The 19029-nt window shown below is 58.9% G+C and overlaps 1 protein-coding gene across 13 annotated transcripts in view; it reads right to left on the reverse strand.

The window, feature by feature from the left end:
* Window positions 1-19029, reverse strand: part of Hdac4 (histone deacetylase 4) — a 258092-nt gene that overhangs the window by 16429 nt on the left and 222634 nt on the right. For 12 of the 13 annotated variants that reach the window (XM_004868416.4, XM_021247427.2, XM_087209562.1 and 9 more), the window contains 7 exons: window positions 17980-18100; window positions 12194-12240; window positions 8706-8813; window positions 6618-6673; window positions 3998-4085; window positions 2494-2613; window positions 1719-1816 (listed from right to left, as the gene is read on the reverse strand). In XM_004868416.4, coding sequence (XP_004868473.1) covers window positions 1719-1816; window positions 2494-2613; window positions 3998-4085; window positions 6618-6673; window positions 8706-8813; window positions 12194-12240; window positions 17980-18100 — 638 coding nt within the window. The remainder of the gene's footprint in view (window positions 1-1718; window positions 1817-2493; window positions 2614-3997; window positions 4086-6617; window positions 6674-8705; window positions 8814-12193; window positions 12241-17979; window positions 18101-19029) is intronic. The other variant, XM_087209561.1, reaches the window with a different exon arrangement.

Genomic DNA, 19029 nt, shown 5'->3' on the forward strand with positions numbered 1-19029 from the left:
AAGGCCGCAGGCTGAGGCCACTGTCCGCCGGCGTGAGAGTGAAGCGACCCCCGAGCCTCTGACGAGCCTGAGGAGCAGAGGACCTCAGTCTCCTCTGCGCGACGCCTGACAGGGAGCCGCCGGGCCGTGCCCCGGGTGCTGATGAGGGAAGACAGGAGGTCGAGGAAGGGACATCATTTTATGCGCCCAAGCCCGAGCGCTCTGCCTGCCCTCGGCGGACTTCAAAGCCGCGTCTGGCACTGGGACTGGTTTGAATTAAGGGCCTGTTCCCCTCACATCGCCTGAGGAGCCTGAGGAGAAAGTGCTGGCCCCTTCTGGATCTCATTAGAGGCCATTTTCTTATCTTTTCTTCACCCAAGGATTGATCCCCTGGAAATGCAAGCTGGCAGGCCAGGGGTCTGCATAACCAGGTGCTGCCTTTGAGGCTCACACTGTCTCCGGGGGCCCCAAAGGGGGAGACCAGTCTCTGACCCTTCTTCCCCCATCTGACGCCCAGGGAGCCATACATCGTAAACTTCAAAGCGTTATTTTACATTAAAGTCAATAAAAAGCGTCAAACAATTTTCCTTCTCCACGCAGCTATTGACTTTAAAGTGCTCTCTCAGTAAGGCGCGGCCGTGCACCCTTAGCAGGACATTCAGACAGATGCTGGCTCAGAGGCTGCCACCTGGGCCCGGCCAGCAAGGCTGGAGGGAGGACCGCACCTGGGCTGGGCTGGGCACCCGGTGTCAGGACTCACCCAGGACCAGAGCCTCGGGAGGAGAAAGGGCACCGAGTGTCCCATCACCAGGAAAGCACCCTCCTCTCTGCAGCAGGCTCGGTCAGGGACCAGGGCCCTCGGCCTGCTCTGGGCCTTGATCAAAAGGGACCCATGTTCCCACAAGTGGTGGGGACCCCACCCGCCTATCCAGCGGGACCCAGGAGCAGGATCCTACTTCCCGATGAGCCCGCAGACACTGAGCAGTGTGTGATATGTCCAGGGTCTTGAAAGAGCACGTGCCAGTCTGTGTCCCAACTTCACAGATGTGTCCTTGTGCGGTCTCACCCGCCAGAGACACGCACGCACAGGCAGAGAGACATGCGCACGCATGTACACCGCTGGAGATGGGCGCACACACTCACAGACATGTGCACAGTGCAGAGATGGGCCCGGGAACCTCACCCGCAGGGACAGAGACACGTGTGCACACACATGCTTTCCATGTGCATGGGTCAGGCCCACGGAGCCTGGCGGGCTCGAGCACCCAGCCGGCCGCCAGAACCTTCCCGCTGAGCACGCGGGCCGAAGCTGCCATTTCACAGATGGCAGTGAGCCCGGAGCTCTGCGCCCACGCCCGTCCTGCTGGCTGAGGAACCACTGTGGCTTAGGGAGCATGGCCCTGCAGTTACAGGGAGGTGGCTTCACAAGGCACAAGCATTGCTTCTCCATTTTTATGTAAATAAAGGAGAAAAAATGGTATCTCTTTTTTTTTTTGGTACCGGGGATCACTCGGGACCTTGCGCTTGTGCAGCAGGCGGGGCACCACGGAGCTACATCCCCGGCCCAGTGATGACATCTTTAAGTGCACTCCTGGAATCCTCGGGCGCTGAGCTCCAGGAAGCACGCGAGAAGGGGAGCGGGGCAGCAGGCAGGCTGACAGCATCGGGTCTGCGCAGAGGCCAGGTCTCAGGGCGGGGTCTCTGCGGTCTCCTGTAGGCCGGGACCACCGGGGACTCACCTGAAGGCCGCCAAGTACTCCGTGTCTCCCATGGGGGGGTCCAGGCCTCCCGTGAAGGCCATGTTGACATTGAAGCCCACGCCTGGCCCTGTGCCCACCTGTGGGGAGAGGGAGAAAGCTCATGATGGGAACAGCGGACACAGGTGCTGCCCGGACACGTTCTGGGCTCCCCGCCTGTGGTCACCACAGGGCTCGGCTTGCTGATGGCAGCAACAGAGCAGTTTCCACGGGATGCTCAGGCTCTTGAGGGAACCCGGGCTGTGTCCTTGGCCACAAGACTGCTCCCAGGCCTTCTCAGGTCTCAGGGACGTCCCTGAGGACTGCACTCTGCCACAGCCGTGTACTCACAGGGCCACAAGATGCTGCCTCTGGGTAGAGGACAGTGTGACCGCTGTCAAGCCCGTGCTCCCTTGCAGTGAGACGTGGGAGGCCTTCAGAGGGAGGGTGGGCACTGCCCCCTCTGGCCTCACTCCGCTCCGGGCAGGAGGGAGGACTGGGAGGAGGGTGGCCTGCCCAAGACTGCACCCTAAGCACCAGCCCCGAGCCGTCTCAGTCTTCCTGCAGGAGGGGGGCCAGGCACGGTCGGCACGCCTCAGCTCACGACCAGCCCGAGGCACACTCCAGATACACGCGGGCCCTGGCGCACCACGAGGCGGTCCAGGCCTGCAAGGACCACCCGTGCTATGTGAGCCTGGAGCCCTGCTTCCACTGCGGGTGGTGTGGTGCCGTCTGTCCTCCCGTGCTCGGCCACCCTCGGGTCCCCACACCCACTCACCTCGTCAGGTGCACCGCTGCCTGGAAAGAAGTTCCCATCATCATAGCGGTGCAGGGACACGTACAGAACACTGGGGTCACTGTAGAAAGCCTGCTGGGTCCCGTTCCCATGGTGCACGTCCTGAGAGAGCAGAGAGGGGCTCAGCGCAGGCCCTCCCGGCCCAGCCACGCTGTGTCACGGCGCCTGCGCACAGGCTCCCCAGTGCCCGGGGGCGGGCAGGGACACTGAGGCCGAGTCTGAGTCGGCCAAGCCTCTTCTCAGCCTCGCAGCACAGTTCTGACCCGGCAAGAGGTCCAGACAGAGCCCCGGGCCAGCGTTGTCTCTGTGACGCAGGAGACGTTTCCTTAGCCTGCACCAGGAGGCAGACTGGGCTCTAGGGCCCTACACTGGAGCTACCAGCTACTTCATGACCACAGGGCCCTTGTGACACAGGTACCAGGGAGCAGCAGAGACAGGCAGCGGGGCCTCTGCCAGCCCGCAGCTGTCCCTGGCCTAGCCCATGCAGGAGGTGGTCCCAGCACGGGAGAGGCCGTTTGTGCCAGAGCTGTGTGCGCGTGGAAAGCTGCACAGAGCCAATGGTTCTGCTTCGTGCCATCTTCCCTGGAAAGCACAGAAATGAAGGGCAGCACATGAGGAGCAGGGCCGTGGGCCAGCTTGCAAGGACTCCAGGCTCTGCGAGGAGCCTGCCTGCAACACCGTGTTCTTTATAGGAGGCTGCCACCGCCATGGCCCATGCGCATGTTGGACAGAGCTGTGCCTGGGATGTGGCCACGCTGCCATCCACGGCGGCCTGCCCCCTCCTCACTGTGCCGTGTCCCCAGGGGACTCTCAGGTGCCTGCTCCCGGCCTCTGCTGCCTCCTTCAGGCACCGTGCCCACCCGGTGCCCACAGCCCCAGCACCGCCATGGGAGCTGGCTGCTCTCCTGGCTGCTCTCTTCCTCAGTTGAGAAGGGCTTTTGTAATGTAAGTCATTACCCCACCCGATGTGCCTTTTCTTTATGTTTCTGTTAAAATGAAATGGCATACATCCCAAGGAAAACGCTCTGTATGTACAGGAGTGGTTTTAAGAAGGACCGTGAAACGAGCACCCTGCTGCTCATCTCTAGTTTAGGAACCAGTCTGCTGCCCTTGGAATCCAGGGTCGGCAATACACAGCGCTGCCCAAGTGGAGGTGGCCCTTCCTGGGCGAGCGGGTTGTGAAGAGGGGCCACCTCCCACGGAACTGTGCCAGTCTCAGTCAGAAGTCAGGGCCCTCCACGGAGGCCAAGGCTGGGCGCGAGCTCTGGAATGCCAGCCTTCCTTGGCTGGGCTGAGCTGGCCCTGGCCGCTGCCCCCCATCACGCTTATGCCAGGCAGGTCGGGAGCAACTCCCCACAGGCCAGGCCTCACCTTGCTGGTCTCTGAGCCCAAGTGTTTACGGAGACAAAGCCCATGGCCCACACCCGCAGCCAGGGAAAGACAGGGCGTGCATCCACCCGCCTGCCCGGGAGACGGGGCCACTCACCCAGTCCACAATGAGGATCCTGCTCACGCTCAGCCGCTGCTGGAGGAGCCTGGCAGCAACCGCCACCGAGTTGAAGTAGCAAAAGCCCCTGCGGAGGAGGCAGACAGAGGTGCCCGTCATTGCTACCTCACAACTTGCAGAGGGCTGCCTGCAGGTGCTGGGGTCCGGGGGCGCTCTGGGGTCCCTCCCTCGGCAGCCGGAGACCTCCGCTGACACTGGTGACCGACCGATTGGCAGACACAGCCATGCGTGATCACACACAGGCACACGTGCCGTAAATACATGCCTGTGTCAGACAGGGGCACAGTCACACATCAGCTACACACTCACACACACACAGTCTACACACATGTCTACACACATCAGCTACACACACAAGAAACAAGCACACATCAGACACATACCACATACATGTATATATACCACATCAGCTACATGCCACAGACACACAAAACATGCACATACCAGACATACCACACACATGTATACACACATCAGCTACACACTCAACACACACACATGCAACACACACATCACACACATGTATACACACACGTAAACACACATCAGCTACACACACAAAACAAGCACACATCAGACACATACCACACACATATACATACCACATCAGCTACATGCCACACACACACAAAACATGCACACATCACAGACATACCACACACATCTATAAACACATCAGCTACACACTCACCACACACAAATGAAACGTGCACACATCACAGACATACCACACACACGTATACACACATCAGCTACACACACATGAAACACGCACACATCACAGACACACACCACACACATATGTACACACACCACAGACATACACACACCACAAAGGCACAGGTGCACACAGGCACACACACATGGGCATGTGTATGTGCACAGGAACACACATCTGCCACACAGGTACATACAGGTACATGGACAGCACACACCACAAAGATATTCACATGCACACACTGGACACACAGACCCAGACACACACAAGATATACTACGGACGATACCTGCACACACACCAGATAGACACATATGCACACAGAGACAGACCACATGTACACGGATACCCATACACACAACATATACATATACATCATGAAGACACACACTACACAAATACACAACACACATGCAGGGATGCAGATATCACACACACACACACAGACACACGCAGACACACGCACACACTACACACCACACAGACCCAGGCTCCTGCTTGGAGATTTCTCACGCTGACGGGGAGGAAGTCTACTTTAGCATATTTGGGGCACCACTCTCCTCACTGGTCCTTGGAGGCCTTCATGAAACCCTGCAGACCTCATGAGGGATGCTACACCCACGACGTGTAGCAGTCACCTATTTGAGGTGCTTACATTTACCTTTCCACATTCTAGGAGCTGTATGCATGTTATGCTCATCACTCTAGTGATTAGCTTTGGTGTACAGAATCTTACTCAAAAGACCATGAAAACAGGCTGAGAAAGTGACTCATGTAGAAGCAACAGTCTCCTTATTCCCAATCTTCCTGTCTGCCCCACAGAGATGTGCTGGCTGACGTGGCTCAGACCCAGGCTGGTGCTCTGAAAGCCTGCATGCCCTCTTGTGACGCAGGTCGCTGTCTGGACTCAAACTGACTGCAACAGAATCTCAGTGAAGGTGCCCATTTGAGTCCCATTCGGACTTATTATTCAGAAGTCCAAGGACCTGGGTTCACATTAGAAAGGGAACCTCAGAGGGAGGAACATGCAGAAAGCTTGCAGCGTCGGGAACACCGCATTCTGCAGTGGGGGTAAGCCGTGGGTTCCCAGGCAAAGCCACAAAGGCTCCCAGCCCAAGTCCTCTCCTGGTGTTGCGGTCCCCTTCTGCACATGGAGGAGTCCTGTCTGAAACGGGCCTGGCCTGGACTCCCTGATGAGCCCACCCGAGGCCCATCTTGCTCTCGCTGCTTCCAGGCCATGGTGCGCTTCCTGGCTTCGCTGACATAGTGGCTCCTTGATTGCCACCTGACAAGCTGCTGGGCACCCCTGTAGGCACAGCCCATCTGCAAGGCCGAGCGCCCAGCCTCCTTCACACTGATGCTGCTGGAGTGGTCGCAGAGGTTCTGAGGACAGTGGCTTTTCCCTGGGGTACTGAGTGCACCCTGCGGATCAGAGTTGCGCTGACTTTGGCAGGGGCTACAGCTGCCTCTCCTTCTCGCCTACAGAGCCACACACCACTCAGACCTCAGACGTGCGGGTGGCAGGTGCCCAGGAGACCAGACTGCCCATAGACGCCTCCTTCGTGCCCAGCAGGCGGCAGCTCAGCTGCAAGGGCATGTGAGGTGACTCGGCCTGGCCCTGGCTGCTCTAAATCATGGGTGCCACATTCGCTTGCTCTGATAGAGATGAGATCTTCTCCCAAGTTTGCCAACACACTCCACTGCCACAGGCTGCTGCGGACCCACTTCAGAGGCTCCTCCTCCAGTTTCCATCACCTCCCCCGTTCTTCATGCTCCCAGGGAGGTGACACCTGCAGTGCCGTGCCCCTCCATGGTCTGCTCTCGAGCCTCGGGAAAGGGAGACACGGAACAAAGGGCCACACTGCAGGCAGAGTCCACTCACATGGGCGTGCTCTCCTCCGCGTGGTGTCCTGGGGGCCGGACCACAGCAAAGCCATTCTGTGGGTGACACAGTGAGGAAAGATGTGGCTTAATCCATAAGGTCGTTACAAGCAACCTTCCACTGACCCCGGACCTGGGGAGGACGTGGCCTCGCACACCTCCTGGCCACACTGCCACGGGTGGTGTGCAACACTGGCTATGGGCCTTCAGAGTTCTCTGTCCACTCTTTTTCGCTTCCTTTTTTTTTTTTGGTACCGGGGATCGAACTGGGGTCCATGTGCTTACCAGGCAGGCGACGGAACCAGAGCTGGCTCCCCGGCCCTGTCTGTCCACTCTTAAGGGGGCCTGCTGCTTCCCAGGGCCTCTTGGGACACTGGGTGCTAAGGTAACAGGGGAGCCTTCCCCAGCTTCCCTCTGCCAGGGGGGCCCATGCAGCATGTTGGGGCTGGGGTACTCTCGGTGCCCATGGTTCCTGACCAGCTACCAGCCGGTGGAGACCCAGGTGCAGGTGAGAGGGAAGGGGCCGTGTTCGAGCAGGCTGCCCGGCTGGGCCTTAGCAGGCATGCCTGACCTTACTGCAGGCAGAGCGGTCCTGGGATGAGGGCACCACACAAAGCATGCGGCTGTAACTCACTCCGTAAACACTTTGGTGTAGGCAGTTTCACTGCTGTGGTCCCCGCCCTGTCACACCTGAAACTGTCACCTGCAAACTGCTCTAGATATGTCTTAAAACAGCTCAAACAGCTACCCCTTGTCTCATTTGCAGCAGAAAGTCATGTGGTCGTCTCCGTATAGGGCCTCCAAGGGCAGCTCATGGCTGTGCTGGGAGTGGTGACCTGGCCCAGGATGGAACAAGGGCAGTGGAGAGGCCGAGAGGCAAGCTCAGGTGGTGAGCACTCAGTATTGCAAAACCCACTGTCGTTTCTGATCCTGCCCCCTGGGGGGCTCCCAGTTTGTCCCCCCGCCCTGGGGTGTGTCCCCACAATTGACTGCCACTGTTTGGCTTCTGCACTGTTCCAGCGGTGCTGAAGCCCCAGGAGTAGCTGGTGGTGCTGTAGCAGCAGCTGAACAGCAGCACAGAGCAGCACCAGCCCTTGAGGCCTTCACTGCCACGTGTTTGTGAGTGGAATGCGGTTCCCCTAAGGAATGCCCTGATGAGCTGGTAAAAGGTACATAGTTTACGAAGCCTCCACCCTCGCTCATGCGCTCTGACACCCATGCAGCCAGGCGAGGAGTGTGTACAGGACTCCTCTGTGCAGAAGCTCAGGGGCCAGCTGAGCCTGCTCCTCCCTGCAGGGATTCCACACTGCTTGCAAGAAGGAGATGCAAACTGCGGTCTTCCACCTCAGGGAAGCCCAGGCTATGCCCAGAAACAGGGAAACGGGGCCTGTCACATAGAGGGCAACAACAGGCAGCAGCTGCGGGAACTGAATCTGAGGTTTCCAGCTCTCTGAGGATGTCATGTGTGGAACACGTGAGGACCTGGGACTCCACTTTCCAAATGGCCCCGCAGAGTTACAAACCCTCCACGGGTCAAAGGAAGGCAAGTGGGTTTTAGGCTGGCAGAGGTGGTGCCACAGCCCAGGATGGGTGCCTTCTAGACCTTGCCCCCTGCCAAGTGTGCCCCAGAATAAGAAGGACTTCGAAGTTCTCTGTGAAACTGCTTCTCCCTCCAATATCACGCTGTGTGCAGCCAGGATTTCTTCATGGATGGCAGTGTGTGGCAGCAGGTCAATGCCAGATACAAGGCCCGGGAACCCAGCTGCTGGCCACTATGCCAGATACTACTGTCATTTTAAATTCATACCTTTAAAATGTTCCAGCTGTAAAGTGGCCAATTCTGATGAGCTAAGTCACATAAATAAAAGCACCCAGGATCCTCGCAACTGTAAAGAGCACACAGGGCCCCTGGGACCAACCTCTGAGGGTCTCTGAACCACACCTGCTTTCCCCACCGTGGGCAGGGCCCACCCTTTTTCCTGGACAGGAGCCCCCAGCAAGTCCCAAGGCTGGGCCTGACCCAGGGGAAGGGCAGTGGCTGCCCCTCCCCACTAAGGTTGCCAGCCCGGCACCGCCAGCCCCAACTGACCTTCAGCTCCCCCGTGGCCACCTTGAAGACCAGCTCCACCACGCAACCCACGGCCAGACGAGCCGCGCCTGACGAGTGCACCTCGTTCCAGATGGTGTCGCTGTCCACCTGTGGGAACAACACGGCCCGTTACTGTCACCTCTGCGCTGAGGGTCCCGAAGTCTGAGCTCGGCCCTGTGGCCCTGTCCACTCGCCAGGGCAGACCGCCCTGCTGGGCTCCTCTCTCAGGATAGGCCAAAGTGCACTGGATGGAAGAACAGCCCTGAACGCTCAGAAGGAAGGTGCATGCCCACCCTTCTGAGCTGCCCTTTTCTGACTGCTCCCACGGACTCTGGCTAACAGTAAGCAAGTCTAGGTCACTGTTTCCTGCAGTCCAGTTACTCCAGCAACTACCAGAATGAAATATAAGGGTCCAGCAGCTGCCTCCTCAGATTGTGGCTTTCTTCTGTGCTGCATCTGGTTGAGCCTGAGCGCTATCCTGGACAGGGTGCGGGTGGAAAGGTAGGACCATCAGGCTCTGCCCAGATGGCAGTGTGGCTATGTCAGCTGCTTCCACTTCAAAGGGCAAACAATCTGTGAGTCTGCTTCCCAGGCCCTGGCCAATGGGAGAAGAGCTCTCACAGCCAGGCCTGCAGAGGAGGCCCTGGAGGAACCCAGGTGGGGTCAGGGGCTGGGATGCAACAGCCCCGGGCCAACGCTGGCACCTGAGCAGCCGCCCCCAAGTGCGTCCCTTGAGTACAAAGTCCCGTGGGGCCACCTTGGGCCTTTCCCAAGGCACCGGCCTGGGGAGTTCTGCTGGCTATGGCTCGACAACGCTATTTAACTTCAACACAAGGTCTGCAGATACGCCATGACCCTCCTCGACAGGGCTCCGAGAGCAGAGACCGCTGCTGGAAGAGAACCTGTGCCTGCCCTCCTCATCCTCATCCTCATCCCCAGCCCCGCCCGAGGGGCTCCCGCCCATAATGAGGCCAGAGGCCACCTGACAGGCTCATCGCTGCAGCCAGCCCGGACAGTCCTCCTCAGTGCATTCAGAGGGTTACTCTCGTCACTCGTCAGGTCCCGCGTTCTTAGTTTCCAAGGGTCAGAAGGGTGCTTTTAACCTCATATCCCTGCTCTGCAGCACTGACTCCCCACTCCTGCATAACACTACGTGGGTATTTACTGAGGTGACCGGGTGAACAGTACCATGCCGCTGGTTACTTCAGCTGGGGAATGCACTCCCTACACTCGACAGTGATGGGCCACAGAGGCCCCACTGGTGGCCCCATGCCCTGCAGGGGCAGCAGAGTCCCGGGCAGGGCAGACCGAGGCTACACCTACGAGAGCAAAATGACTCAAATCTCCCTACAAAATGCCACGCCCTGCCCTCAGGGCGAGGCAAAGGCTGCAAGGAGTGGACGAGTGGCAGCACTGCCTCTTCTCTTCTCCAGGCTCCACAGGCTGTTTCCGCAGGGCCTGCCAGGAACAGCTGACAGAGCCAGGGCCGACCCATGCCACTGCAGGGTCCTGGCTGCCACCAAACAACCTGACAACATCCCCCTACTGCTGCGGGTCCTGTGACGCTGGTGCCCAGCGCAGGCTGGCTGCAGAGGGGCTGTGCTGTCTGAGGCATGGGTGAGGCAACTGCCGATGCAGGAATGGGATGTGAAGGAAAGAGCAAACAGGAGACAGAAAGAGATGGTGGGAAATGTGGGGGAAGTCTCTGGGAGAATCACAGGGAGGTGTAGTAAAGAGATAATTGAGGGGGGCGAGCTGGGGTGATCTCAGAGCATCTGGAGCTCACAGGAGCCAGGGGCAGCTGGGGGACACCCTGGCCCTGGCTGCATTCATCGGCAGGGCTGGGTCAGGCCAGGGATCACAGAAAAAACCAGGGATACCAACTCCGCGCTAACCTGAAACTTATAATAATGAGGAGGTGAACCAGGCAGAAGTTTCTTTCATTTGGTTTGAAAATAAAGGTCAAAACAATTAAAAACCTGTATTTAGCAGAGCTGAGGAGGGTGTCTTAACTTTGGAAGCACTGCCGCATGACTGAAATGCTAAGGTAAGGCTCCTCCCAGGCAGCGGACCAGCCTGTTAGCTGCTCTCTCATGGGCAGAAGCACCTGTGCCTCACATGGCCCCAACACTGAGGGCAGGCCTGGCACTGTGCAGCGGCCCGGAGTCAGCCCTTCTTCCTGTTGGAGGGTGTGTGGGAAATGGGCAGAAGGGAGCCTGAGGATGCTGCGGCTCACTTTCCCCTGGCCCCTACAGGCTCTATCTGCCCCATACCTGGTGGGCCTCTGCGTCCAGACCCGAGGTGGAGCTCTAGCCACCTCCCATGGTTCGGTTCTGGTTTAATGTGTGTGTGGGGCTTCTTGGGCGCAACCCCCCAGGTCTGAGCTTACATTTAGCTTTCATTTGCAAATTATAAATTCTGCCTTGCACAGGCCTGCTGGCTGCAGGGCAGTGCAAATCCAAATCTTTTTAAGCATGGCCAAAACCTTGCCCTGAATTAAGAGATTGCAGCCTATTTACAATACAAAATAAAATAGCTCTAGGAAGGCTCGGTGGTGGTATGAATAAAAGCAGTTTATTCTCTTTCTGATGGGATAATTTTCAAAGCAGTGATTTCTGTAAAGACTCAGGAAGAAAACAATTGTTTCATTTCCATAACAGAATCCAGACCTCCCGCTTCACCCTGGACCTGTGATTACACACACTGCAGTTCAGCCCTGACAGCTCCTGCAGAGCCCTAGCTCCCACCACCTTGCCTGTCTGACCTCTACAGGTCCTGGGTGCAGGGGACATGGTGGGCAGCAAGCAGTACCTCGGCTCGGCAGGAGGCCTGGCATCCCCTGCAGACTGCAGTCTTTGGTGGTGCCTGGCCCCCGCCTCAAGAGAGGCGTGCGTGTGTGAGGTGGCTGTCAACGGGAGATCTGGCCGTGCAGGCCACATCTGCCTGTGCAGGCGGAGGACTGGGCTGGGAGGGAAGGCCTTTGTGGCCCCTGCTGGTCTCCTACGTGTCTAGCTTAGAACATCATCTGCACATGGGACAGAGGTCGCCACAGCCCAGCTGGCTGCTTTTACGGGTGCCACATGGCCGCAGGTGACAGTCACTGCACTGAGAGCTCGGCCTATAGCTCTGGATTGGAAGTAGACACAGACGATCACATCCTGTCCAAGGATGCTGCTGGAGCAGAGTGCTGCTGCGGGCTGACGGGTGTGTGGTCCTCACACGAGTCCTGCCTCCTAGCCCAAGAGCCAGGGCACGTGTGTGTGCCAGATGATGCTCCCAAGAAAGGTGCTAGAGTCCCGTGATCAAACGCTACCAGCTCGCAGTGCCTTTGAAGCCACACATGGCCTGTCTGCCCAACAGCGGCCGTTTATGGAAAACGGCTGTCAGCAATTACCCGTTGGAAGGAAGGCAGGGCTGGGGCTTCTGTGACCATGGGACACTGAGAGCAAACAGGATGTTATTTTCATACATACGAAAGAGCTACTTACCCCAACACCACCGCAAGGGAGTCTCACAAACACGGAGGTCAGGGAGCCTGTGGGGAGAGCACAGGGTCAGAGGCCGGGGAGCCCCCGGCTCTGGGGGTGCTCCCTCTCAGCCGCACTGTGGCACTGACACCTGCACCAGCACAAAGGACAAGGCCCACATGGGTCTCCCTTGGCTGCTGCAGGCGCAGGGTCGGGCAGTAGGCTCAGCGCTACTTCTCCATGGCATCAGCCCCTCCCTGGAGTGCGGCCCCAGAGGACCCCCGCACCCCACTGTGCCTCCTGCCAGCCTTGCTGCCCAGACGTGGTCCCGGCTCCCCAGGGGCGCTGCCAGCTTCGCTTGGAAAGGGCCCCTCCGAGCCAGCAATCTTCCACACCCTCCCACTCACCCTCCGGTCGCCCACCGCAGCTGCCCTGCCCCGTGTCACCAGGAGCCACGGACACCCAGTGACAAGGGGGTGCCGGAGATGGGGACCGGGGTCCTTTTCTGTGTGCGCCCAGAGCGAGCAGAACACGGGAGACACACCCAAAGGCTGGCCACCACAAAGGAGCAGGCCAGGGTGGCAGTGAGGTGTGAACGTGCTCGAGGCGTCCTTCAGGGACCAGCCTGGGGAGTGCTGCTGGGAGCGCCACAGCCTCTCCTGCCTGTCTGCCGGCAGTGCCAGCCCTGCTCCCATCCCAGGGACCTGTGCCATACGGATGAGGGTGGCACTTCCTGTCGCAGTCTGTGAAGAGCACCTCCATGAGCAGCCGGAGCCGGAGGGGCAGTGGGCACAGGGCTCTGGTGTGGTCTCCCCGCCCTACAGAGGCTGGGGTGCTGCAGGACAGGGGCGTCCACATCTGGAGGCCAGGAGGGCTGCCATGTGGGTGGGGGCCAGAAGGGCTCAGGTCCGTCTGAGACAGGAGCCTGCTGGGACCTGGCCCAGAGCCCTGTGTGGGGCGGCTGCACAGACCAGGCCCGTGTCCCAGCGGCCCTCAGCCTGCAATCCCGCACCCACTGAGGCAGCAACATTGCCGTGGCCTCCCTGCCTGCCTCCTGTGACGTACCAGGGTCCTTGGGTCCCACTCAAGCAGGCTTATCACCCTCCCTGCTCGCCTTCCCTTTTGTCTCCAAGACAGCCCAAAGGCCCGGATGTGGGGCTCCCAGGCCCAGGCCTCACTTCTGCACTCGAACACAGGGTGCAGGACAGCACTGGTACATGAGGCCCCTGGAGGCTGGTGCGTGAGGCTGAGGATGGAGGTGCAGGCCCCGAGTGGCACCGAGCTACCTGCTGCCACGTTCTGCTGGTCACCCGAGGCCTGCTTCATGCCTGGGGATAATGGCCCTGGGAACTACTGGGGCTGGGATGGCTTCGGGAGTGGCCCTGTCCCAGCAGTCTCTGTCCCAGTGCAGGCAGTGTGACTGTGAAGAGCTTCCTCTTTCCAGGTCACCCGCATGTTTGTGCACACAAATACATACACCAGATCGTGGCATCCAGGACTCTGAGGGAGACCAGATTCTCCCTGCAAACATTTCTGGTTTGCTCACTACACAGGTGCAGTCACATGACGAAACAGAAACCTCACACTGGAAGCCGAGTGGCAGCAGGATCTAGGGTCTCGGAGTGCCAGTCACCAGCGGCCTCTGCGCGTCCCTGCTCTGGACGTGCGTGTGCGGCCCTGGAGCCCGAGCCTGTAGCCTGGCTCTGGCTCCTGTGGTTTGGGGTCAGTCAGCCAGCTGGGCTGCAAGTCTCCTGCCTGAGGCATGAGGACCCACCCTCCCTTGTCTGTGTGTCAGGCAGGATGGCCAGCAGGAGTCTGGGGGCAGGTAAGGGTGGGTGGGAAGGCAGTTTTCCTCCTCAGGAGTGGCCCGCCAGAGCACCACCCAGGCCAGGCTCCCCACCTGCAGCACTGCTGTTGGGTGCCACCCTTAGACAAGGTCCAGGATGGGGAACTGCCCGACACTGCTTGCTGTCCTCTCTAGTCGAGCCTGTAGGTGTGGCCTGTCACCAGGTCAGTGACCAGCTGCAGCGGGCCTTTACACATGGCTCAGATACTTGTGGATTTGGTTCAAAGAGGAAGGAAAATCACACAATGGCATTAAAGCATAAACAAGGATATGCTAATGGAGCCTGAGAAGACCACTGCTACTATGTCTGAAGCACTGGGACCGACGATGGCGCTCCTCAGGAAAACCAGCAGAAGCTAGATGTGGCCCCCTCAAGTGCTAAGATGACGGACGAGCATCGCTGTGCAGTTTCAACAGGTTGAAACAAGCTGAGCCGGAAAGAGAAGGATGCAGAATGACCGCTCATCCCAGTGACGTGTGTAGGTACAGGCACAACGGCGCCAGGTGGCAGCACTACACTTGGCCAACAGAAGCAGCGCTAAGCCTGTGAAACCCTGCTATGGGGACAGCAACGGTGTGAGCATTTGGGGAGACATTTCAGTGAAGAACACGGAGCCCAGGAGGGGCTCCAAGGGACCACTGGTGGCCTGGAGCTGAGGAACAGGCTGCCAGGCAACGCACAGTCAGGAGAGCAGCTCCAAGCTCCCACACGAGTTCCTCTCCTGTTCCTATGGCACTCTCATTGGGGTCTCACTTCTGGTTTAGTAACTGGTCTTAAACCTGGTCCAAAACTGGCTTAAGAACCCAGAACATTCTCCCACTGGTGAATTTATACCACCTCTCCTATGACGGGGGGACCACCCCCTGGCCCCATTGAGTCTCGGCGGGCTGGAAGACTGGCATGCAAAGGGCCCTTGGGGATGGACAGGGAGACTCAGCACAGAGAGGCAGGGTTTCTGTACTCTGGCGAGGTGCGAGGCAGTGAGACTGCACAAAGCATTCGGGAGGGCTGACCAGCCACTTCCTGATGGTTGCTGGGGTTGCGTCCGGACAGTACTGGTCACCGTGGGAAAGGTCCTGTCTTGTGCTGAGGCCACAGGAGCCGGGCCCACACTGCAGAGCCTCTCTCCTGGGTCCCCCCCCCCAGGGTCTCCTGTACTGCCGCCGCTGCCAGGCCCGGCCTCCCACAGACCCTGCACCCCAGGAGCCACTCTCACGGGGCCGGGCTGTGGCAGGCCTGGAGTCAGCTCTGAGCGCATGGCCCTTTCTGGAGGACCCCGAGGAGCCTGCACCACAGCCAGCCTGTGTCTGTGCCAGCCCTGCCTGCCTGCCCCTTCGGGTCAATGGTTCCCACTTGGGGTGGCTGTCAGAGCCCCTTGAAGACCCTTATGGTGCTCCCTCCTGTGGTCCTCAAGCTATGACAGCTGGGATGACAGCATCAATCTGCAGAGGAAGGACAAAGCTCGCTATTGTGAGGGGACCCTCTCACACCAGCAGCAGCTGGGTGGGTTCTGGATGCACCTCAGAGAGTGGGCACACACAATGCTGGGGCCTGCTGTGCTGGGAGTAGATCTCCTTGCTCTGGGATAGAGCTGGTGGGTGGAACACTGACAGCTGGGTGGGAAGGCAGAGCAAGAACTGTATGGCTGGGACCAGTGCATGCCCAGAGGAGCCTGGGACAGTGCAGCCCACATAGTGGTCCAGAGGCATGTGGTACGGCACATGGGGACCCTCCTTGGGTGCCCTTGGGCCCACCTCCTTCCCAAAGCAGCTTCCCCTTGGTCCCTTTCCCTTTGGCAAGCTTATCCTCCACAGGCTTCCTGACAGAGAAGCTCCTCAGGTTTGATTCCCAAGAGCCCAGAGAGGCCTCCACTGGGCCTTCCTGCTCGAGGGGCTGGGTGAAGACCTTGGAAGGGAAGGGATGGGATGTCCTTCCATGCCGCCTTTCACTCTGCTGAGTGCAGAGGTTCCTTCTGGAACCTTGCCACCCTCCTCCTGGTCCCTCCATCCTGGAGTCCTGGGACCGCCTGGTCAATTGCTCTGCAGCCACTCCCACCTCCTCTGCACCCACAGGGCTGTGGGACTTCTCCTTCCACTGGCGCTTTCCAGTTTCCAGCTGCAGTTTTCTCCACTTCCTTCCTGGGAGATGGTTGCTGCTTAGCCTCAGCCCAAGGACTTTCCACCTCTGTCACGTGCCTTTGGTTTTCACCTTCTCTGAATGTTCCACAGCTCTCCTTTGCTTTGCATGCTATGAGGATGTAGTTTCTTTTCTCTAAGGATACTAAGGATGGCTTTGGCCCCTGAGTCCCCTCCTTACCCCACCTGCGTGGCCTCAGTCTGCAGCTGCTCTCAGATGCCTGCTAGTGACGGCATAAGGAGCCCACTGCTGGCAGGCGTGGGTGGGCAGGGGCTCAGTAACTGTGAGCCCTGACATCAGGGGACTTGGGCCAGTTGTCAGCACCCGTTGCTGGCTGATCCCTGCAGAGGGGCCTCCTGCTTTCTGCCTAGAGGTAAAGATGGGTGTGCTGGGAGCCTAGTGGGGAAAGAGGTTGGATGTCCAGCCCAGGGAGTCCTGCTGCGCCCATTCTGGAGAAGCAGCAGCTGCCTAGGACAGTGGAGCCAGGGTCCTGGCATAGGGACAAGGCCTCTCCATCCGCCCTGGCCCCATCCCCAACTTGAGCTTCTCTCTGGCTCTTCCATCTGTAGCCCTGGGTCTCTGCAGTCACTGCCCCTGAGCCGGTGGGGTCAGTGGATCCACTTTCTTGCCTACTCAGGCTGAGCCATGTCCACCAGCTTCTCAGCCTACAAAGCCTGCTGCCATTAACTCCCTTCCTGTTTCCCCAAATGTCTGTTTGCAGGCAGTGGAACCCAGAGAGCAGCATGACACCTGAGGCAGGCACCCACCAGTGATCTCACAGCCCCCCAGGCAAGATCAGCTCCTGCAGGGCCTGCTACAAAGGATGCCCTCGAGGTGCAGGAGAGAGTGAGCAGGCAAAGGAATGGGTGAATGAATTGTGGCCAAGTACGAAGAGGAGAAGGGGTGAAGCAGCACGGAAGGGAAGAATGAGTGTGAGGAAGGGGAGCAATGAAGGAGCCAATGAGGGTAAGAGGAGGGGGAGTGAGGGCACTGCAACCCCAGGCTGCCTGCCTGACACAAGCCCGGCACACAGCAAACCTTCCACAACCCTGCATGCTACACGAAGGACCAGCTGCGACCCATAGCTCCTGCCCAGGGAAGTGCCCATGGGGCTTCTTTCCTAGGGGAAAGGACAGAAACAATGATCAGTGACCATCCTGCTTCAAGGAGGCTGGAAGGTGGAGAAGAAATTACTCAGCCAAGAAGGGCACCTGCAGAGGTCCGCCCTGCATCTGTGTTGAGGGGGCCTTGGAGCTGTCCCTGCGTCTCTGCCCGGGAGTGCACAGACCCCCAGCCCCTAGTCTACACCAGGGAGCCCATAGAGCCCTGTGGCGTTTGTCAAGCTCCACCTGCCCCTGCTGAAGACCCTGGGACAAGGCCGGGAAGCGCCTGCTATGTGCTTCTCCAGAGGCCAAGGTCTCTCCTGCACCCATGTGCACGGGCTGCCTGCCAGGCCCAAGAAACCAGCAGCCCTCTTGCCCTGCAGCTGACGTTCAGGTGCTCGGGAGAGGCAGACAGGCCGAGTCCTCCAGGCTTCCTCTCAGCCTTGCCCCAGGGAGCCGGAGAGTGGCATTCGGAGCAGGGCCCTCCCTGACAAGCTCCTGGCACCCAGACTCCGCTGACCAAGAGCTCTGAATCAGTGGTCCTCAGCCCGTCCTGCACCCACGCCTGCACAAGGCGCTCCGTAGGGACCAGCTGAGGATGGACAGCAGATCTCTCTGTAGCCCCGGGATACTCGTGCCGCCCTGGCCGCCAGGGCCATGGGCTGGAAACGTGGTGGGTCAGATCAAACCCAGCAGGGACGTAAGGAAGGCTCTGAGATACCTAGAAGTTTCTTACTGTCCAGCTTCTGCCTGTTGAGGGGGTTTGTGCCATACAGCAGCGTGTGGGCCTCCGAGTGCACCGTCTGCAGCTCCTCCAGCGTGGCCTTCCGTCCTCGGACGCACTGTGGGGACAGAGTGGAGAGCAGCTTGCATCTCCATGTCAGCTGCCATCTCAGCTCCACAGAGTGCAGTCGCCGAGGGGACTCAGCCCCATGCAGGCATATGCAGTTACTGGGCTAGCAAAATGCACAGCAAATATTGCTTGACACAGTATTTAAAAATATTTTAAAAATGTTTTGAGGGCTTGCATTTTAAATGTAGCTTTGAAAATCATGTAAGAAAATAATCAAAGCCCTCAATGCACCACTGTTCACTGTCACACAGCGATCTGGCAACTGATTATTGCAGTGGCCCTAAAGTAGCAGAGAGATGCCAAAGGCAGTGTGGGCGGTCCTCAGCCCCCGGGTCCAGGTCCTGGGGAGTCCGGGCCTACTCCTCCCCTGGTACACTGTGCACTTGCATGCAGGGAGCCTCCTCAGCGCATAGGCTGGCATGCTGGGAGGTCGCCATGCCTGACTTTGAGCTGGAGGACCACGTCTCCCTGCAGTTTGTAAACTCCTTAAATAAAGATGGGTTACTTTCAGGTTGCCCAGAAATTAACAGAAAAACTACTACTGTTCAGTTGAGCTATTCACATAACTGTTGAGAAGGGAAGCGGTCTGGAGATGAGATCAAGGCCAGCATCTTACACGGCCAGCTCCTGCGGGCCTGGCGGACTCAGGGCCGTGATGCTGGCCGTTGCCCAGGTTCCAGCCTTGTCTTGAGCGCTTGTGTGGCCCACTGCTCACTGACCTGTAGGTCTGTGTCTGTGCCTGTGCATGAGCCTCGAAGCTGGGGCTGTACTGTGCTGCGGCTTTTAGGGGGCTGCTCTCGCCATAAGCAGCCCTGCACAGGGGGCTTCCCTGCAAACACTGTGCCCTGGTCTTGCCTGTGCAGGGCAGAGAGGGGGCGGGTGACCAGCAGAGCTCAGCTCACCCGAGGGCGGGACCCT

Source organism: Heterocephalus glaber, unplaced genomic scaffold (genome assembly GCF_053883595.1).
Source record: "Heterocephalus glaber isolate CG9 unplaced genomic scaffold, H.glaber_assembly_v1.0 deba00001004, whole genome shotgun sequence".
Taxonomy (NCBI): domain Eukaryota; kingdom Metazoa; phylum Chordata; class Mammalia; order Rodentia; family Bathyergidae; genus Heterocephalus; species Heterocephalus glaber.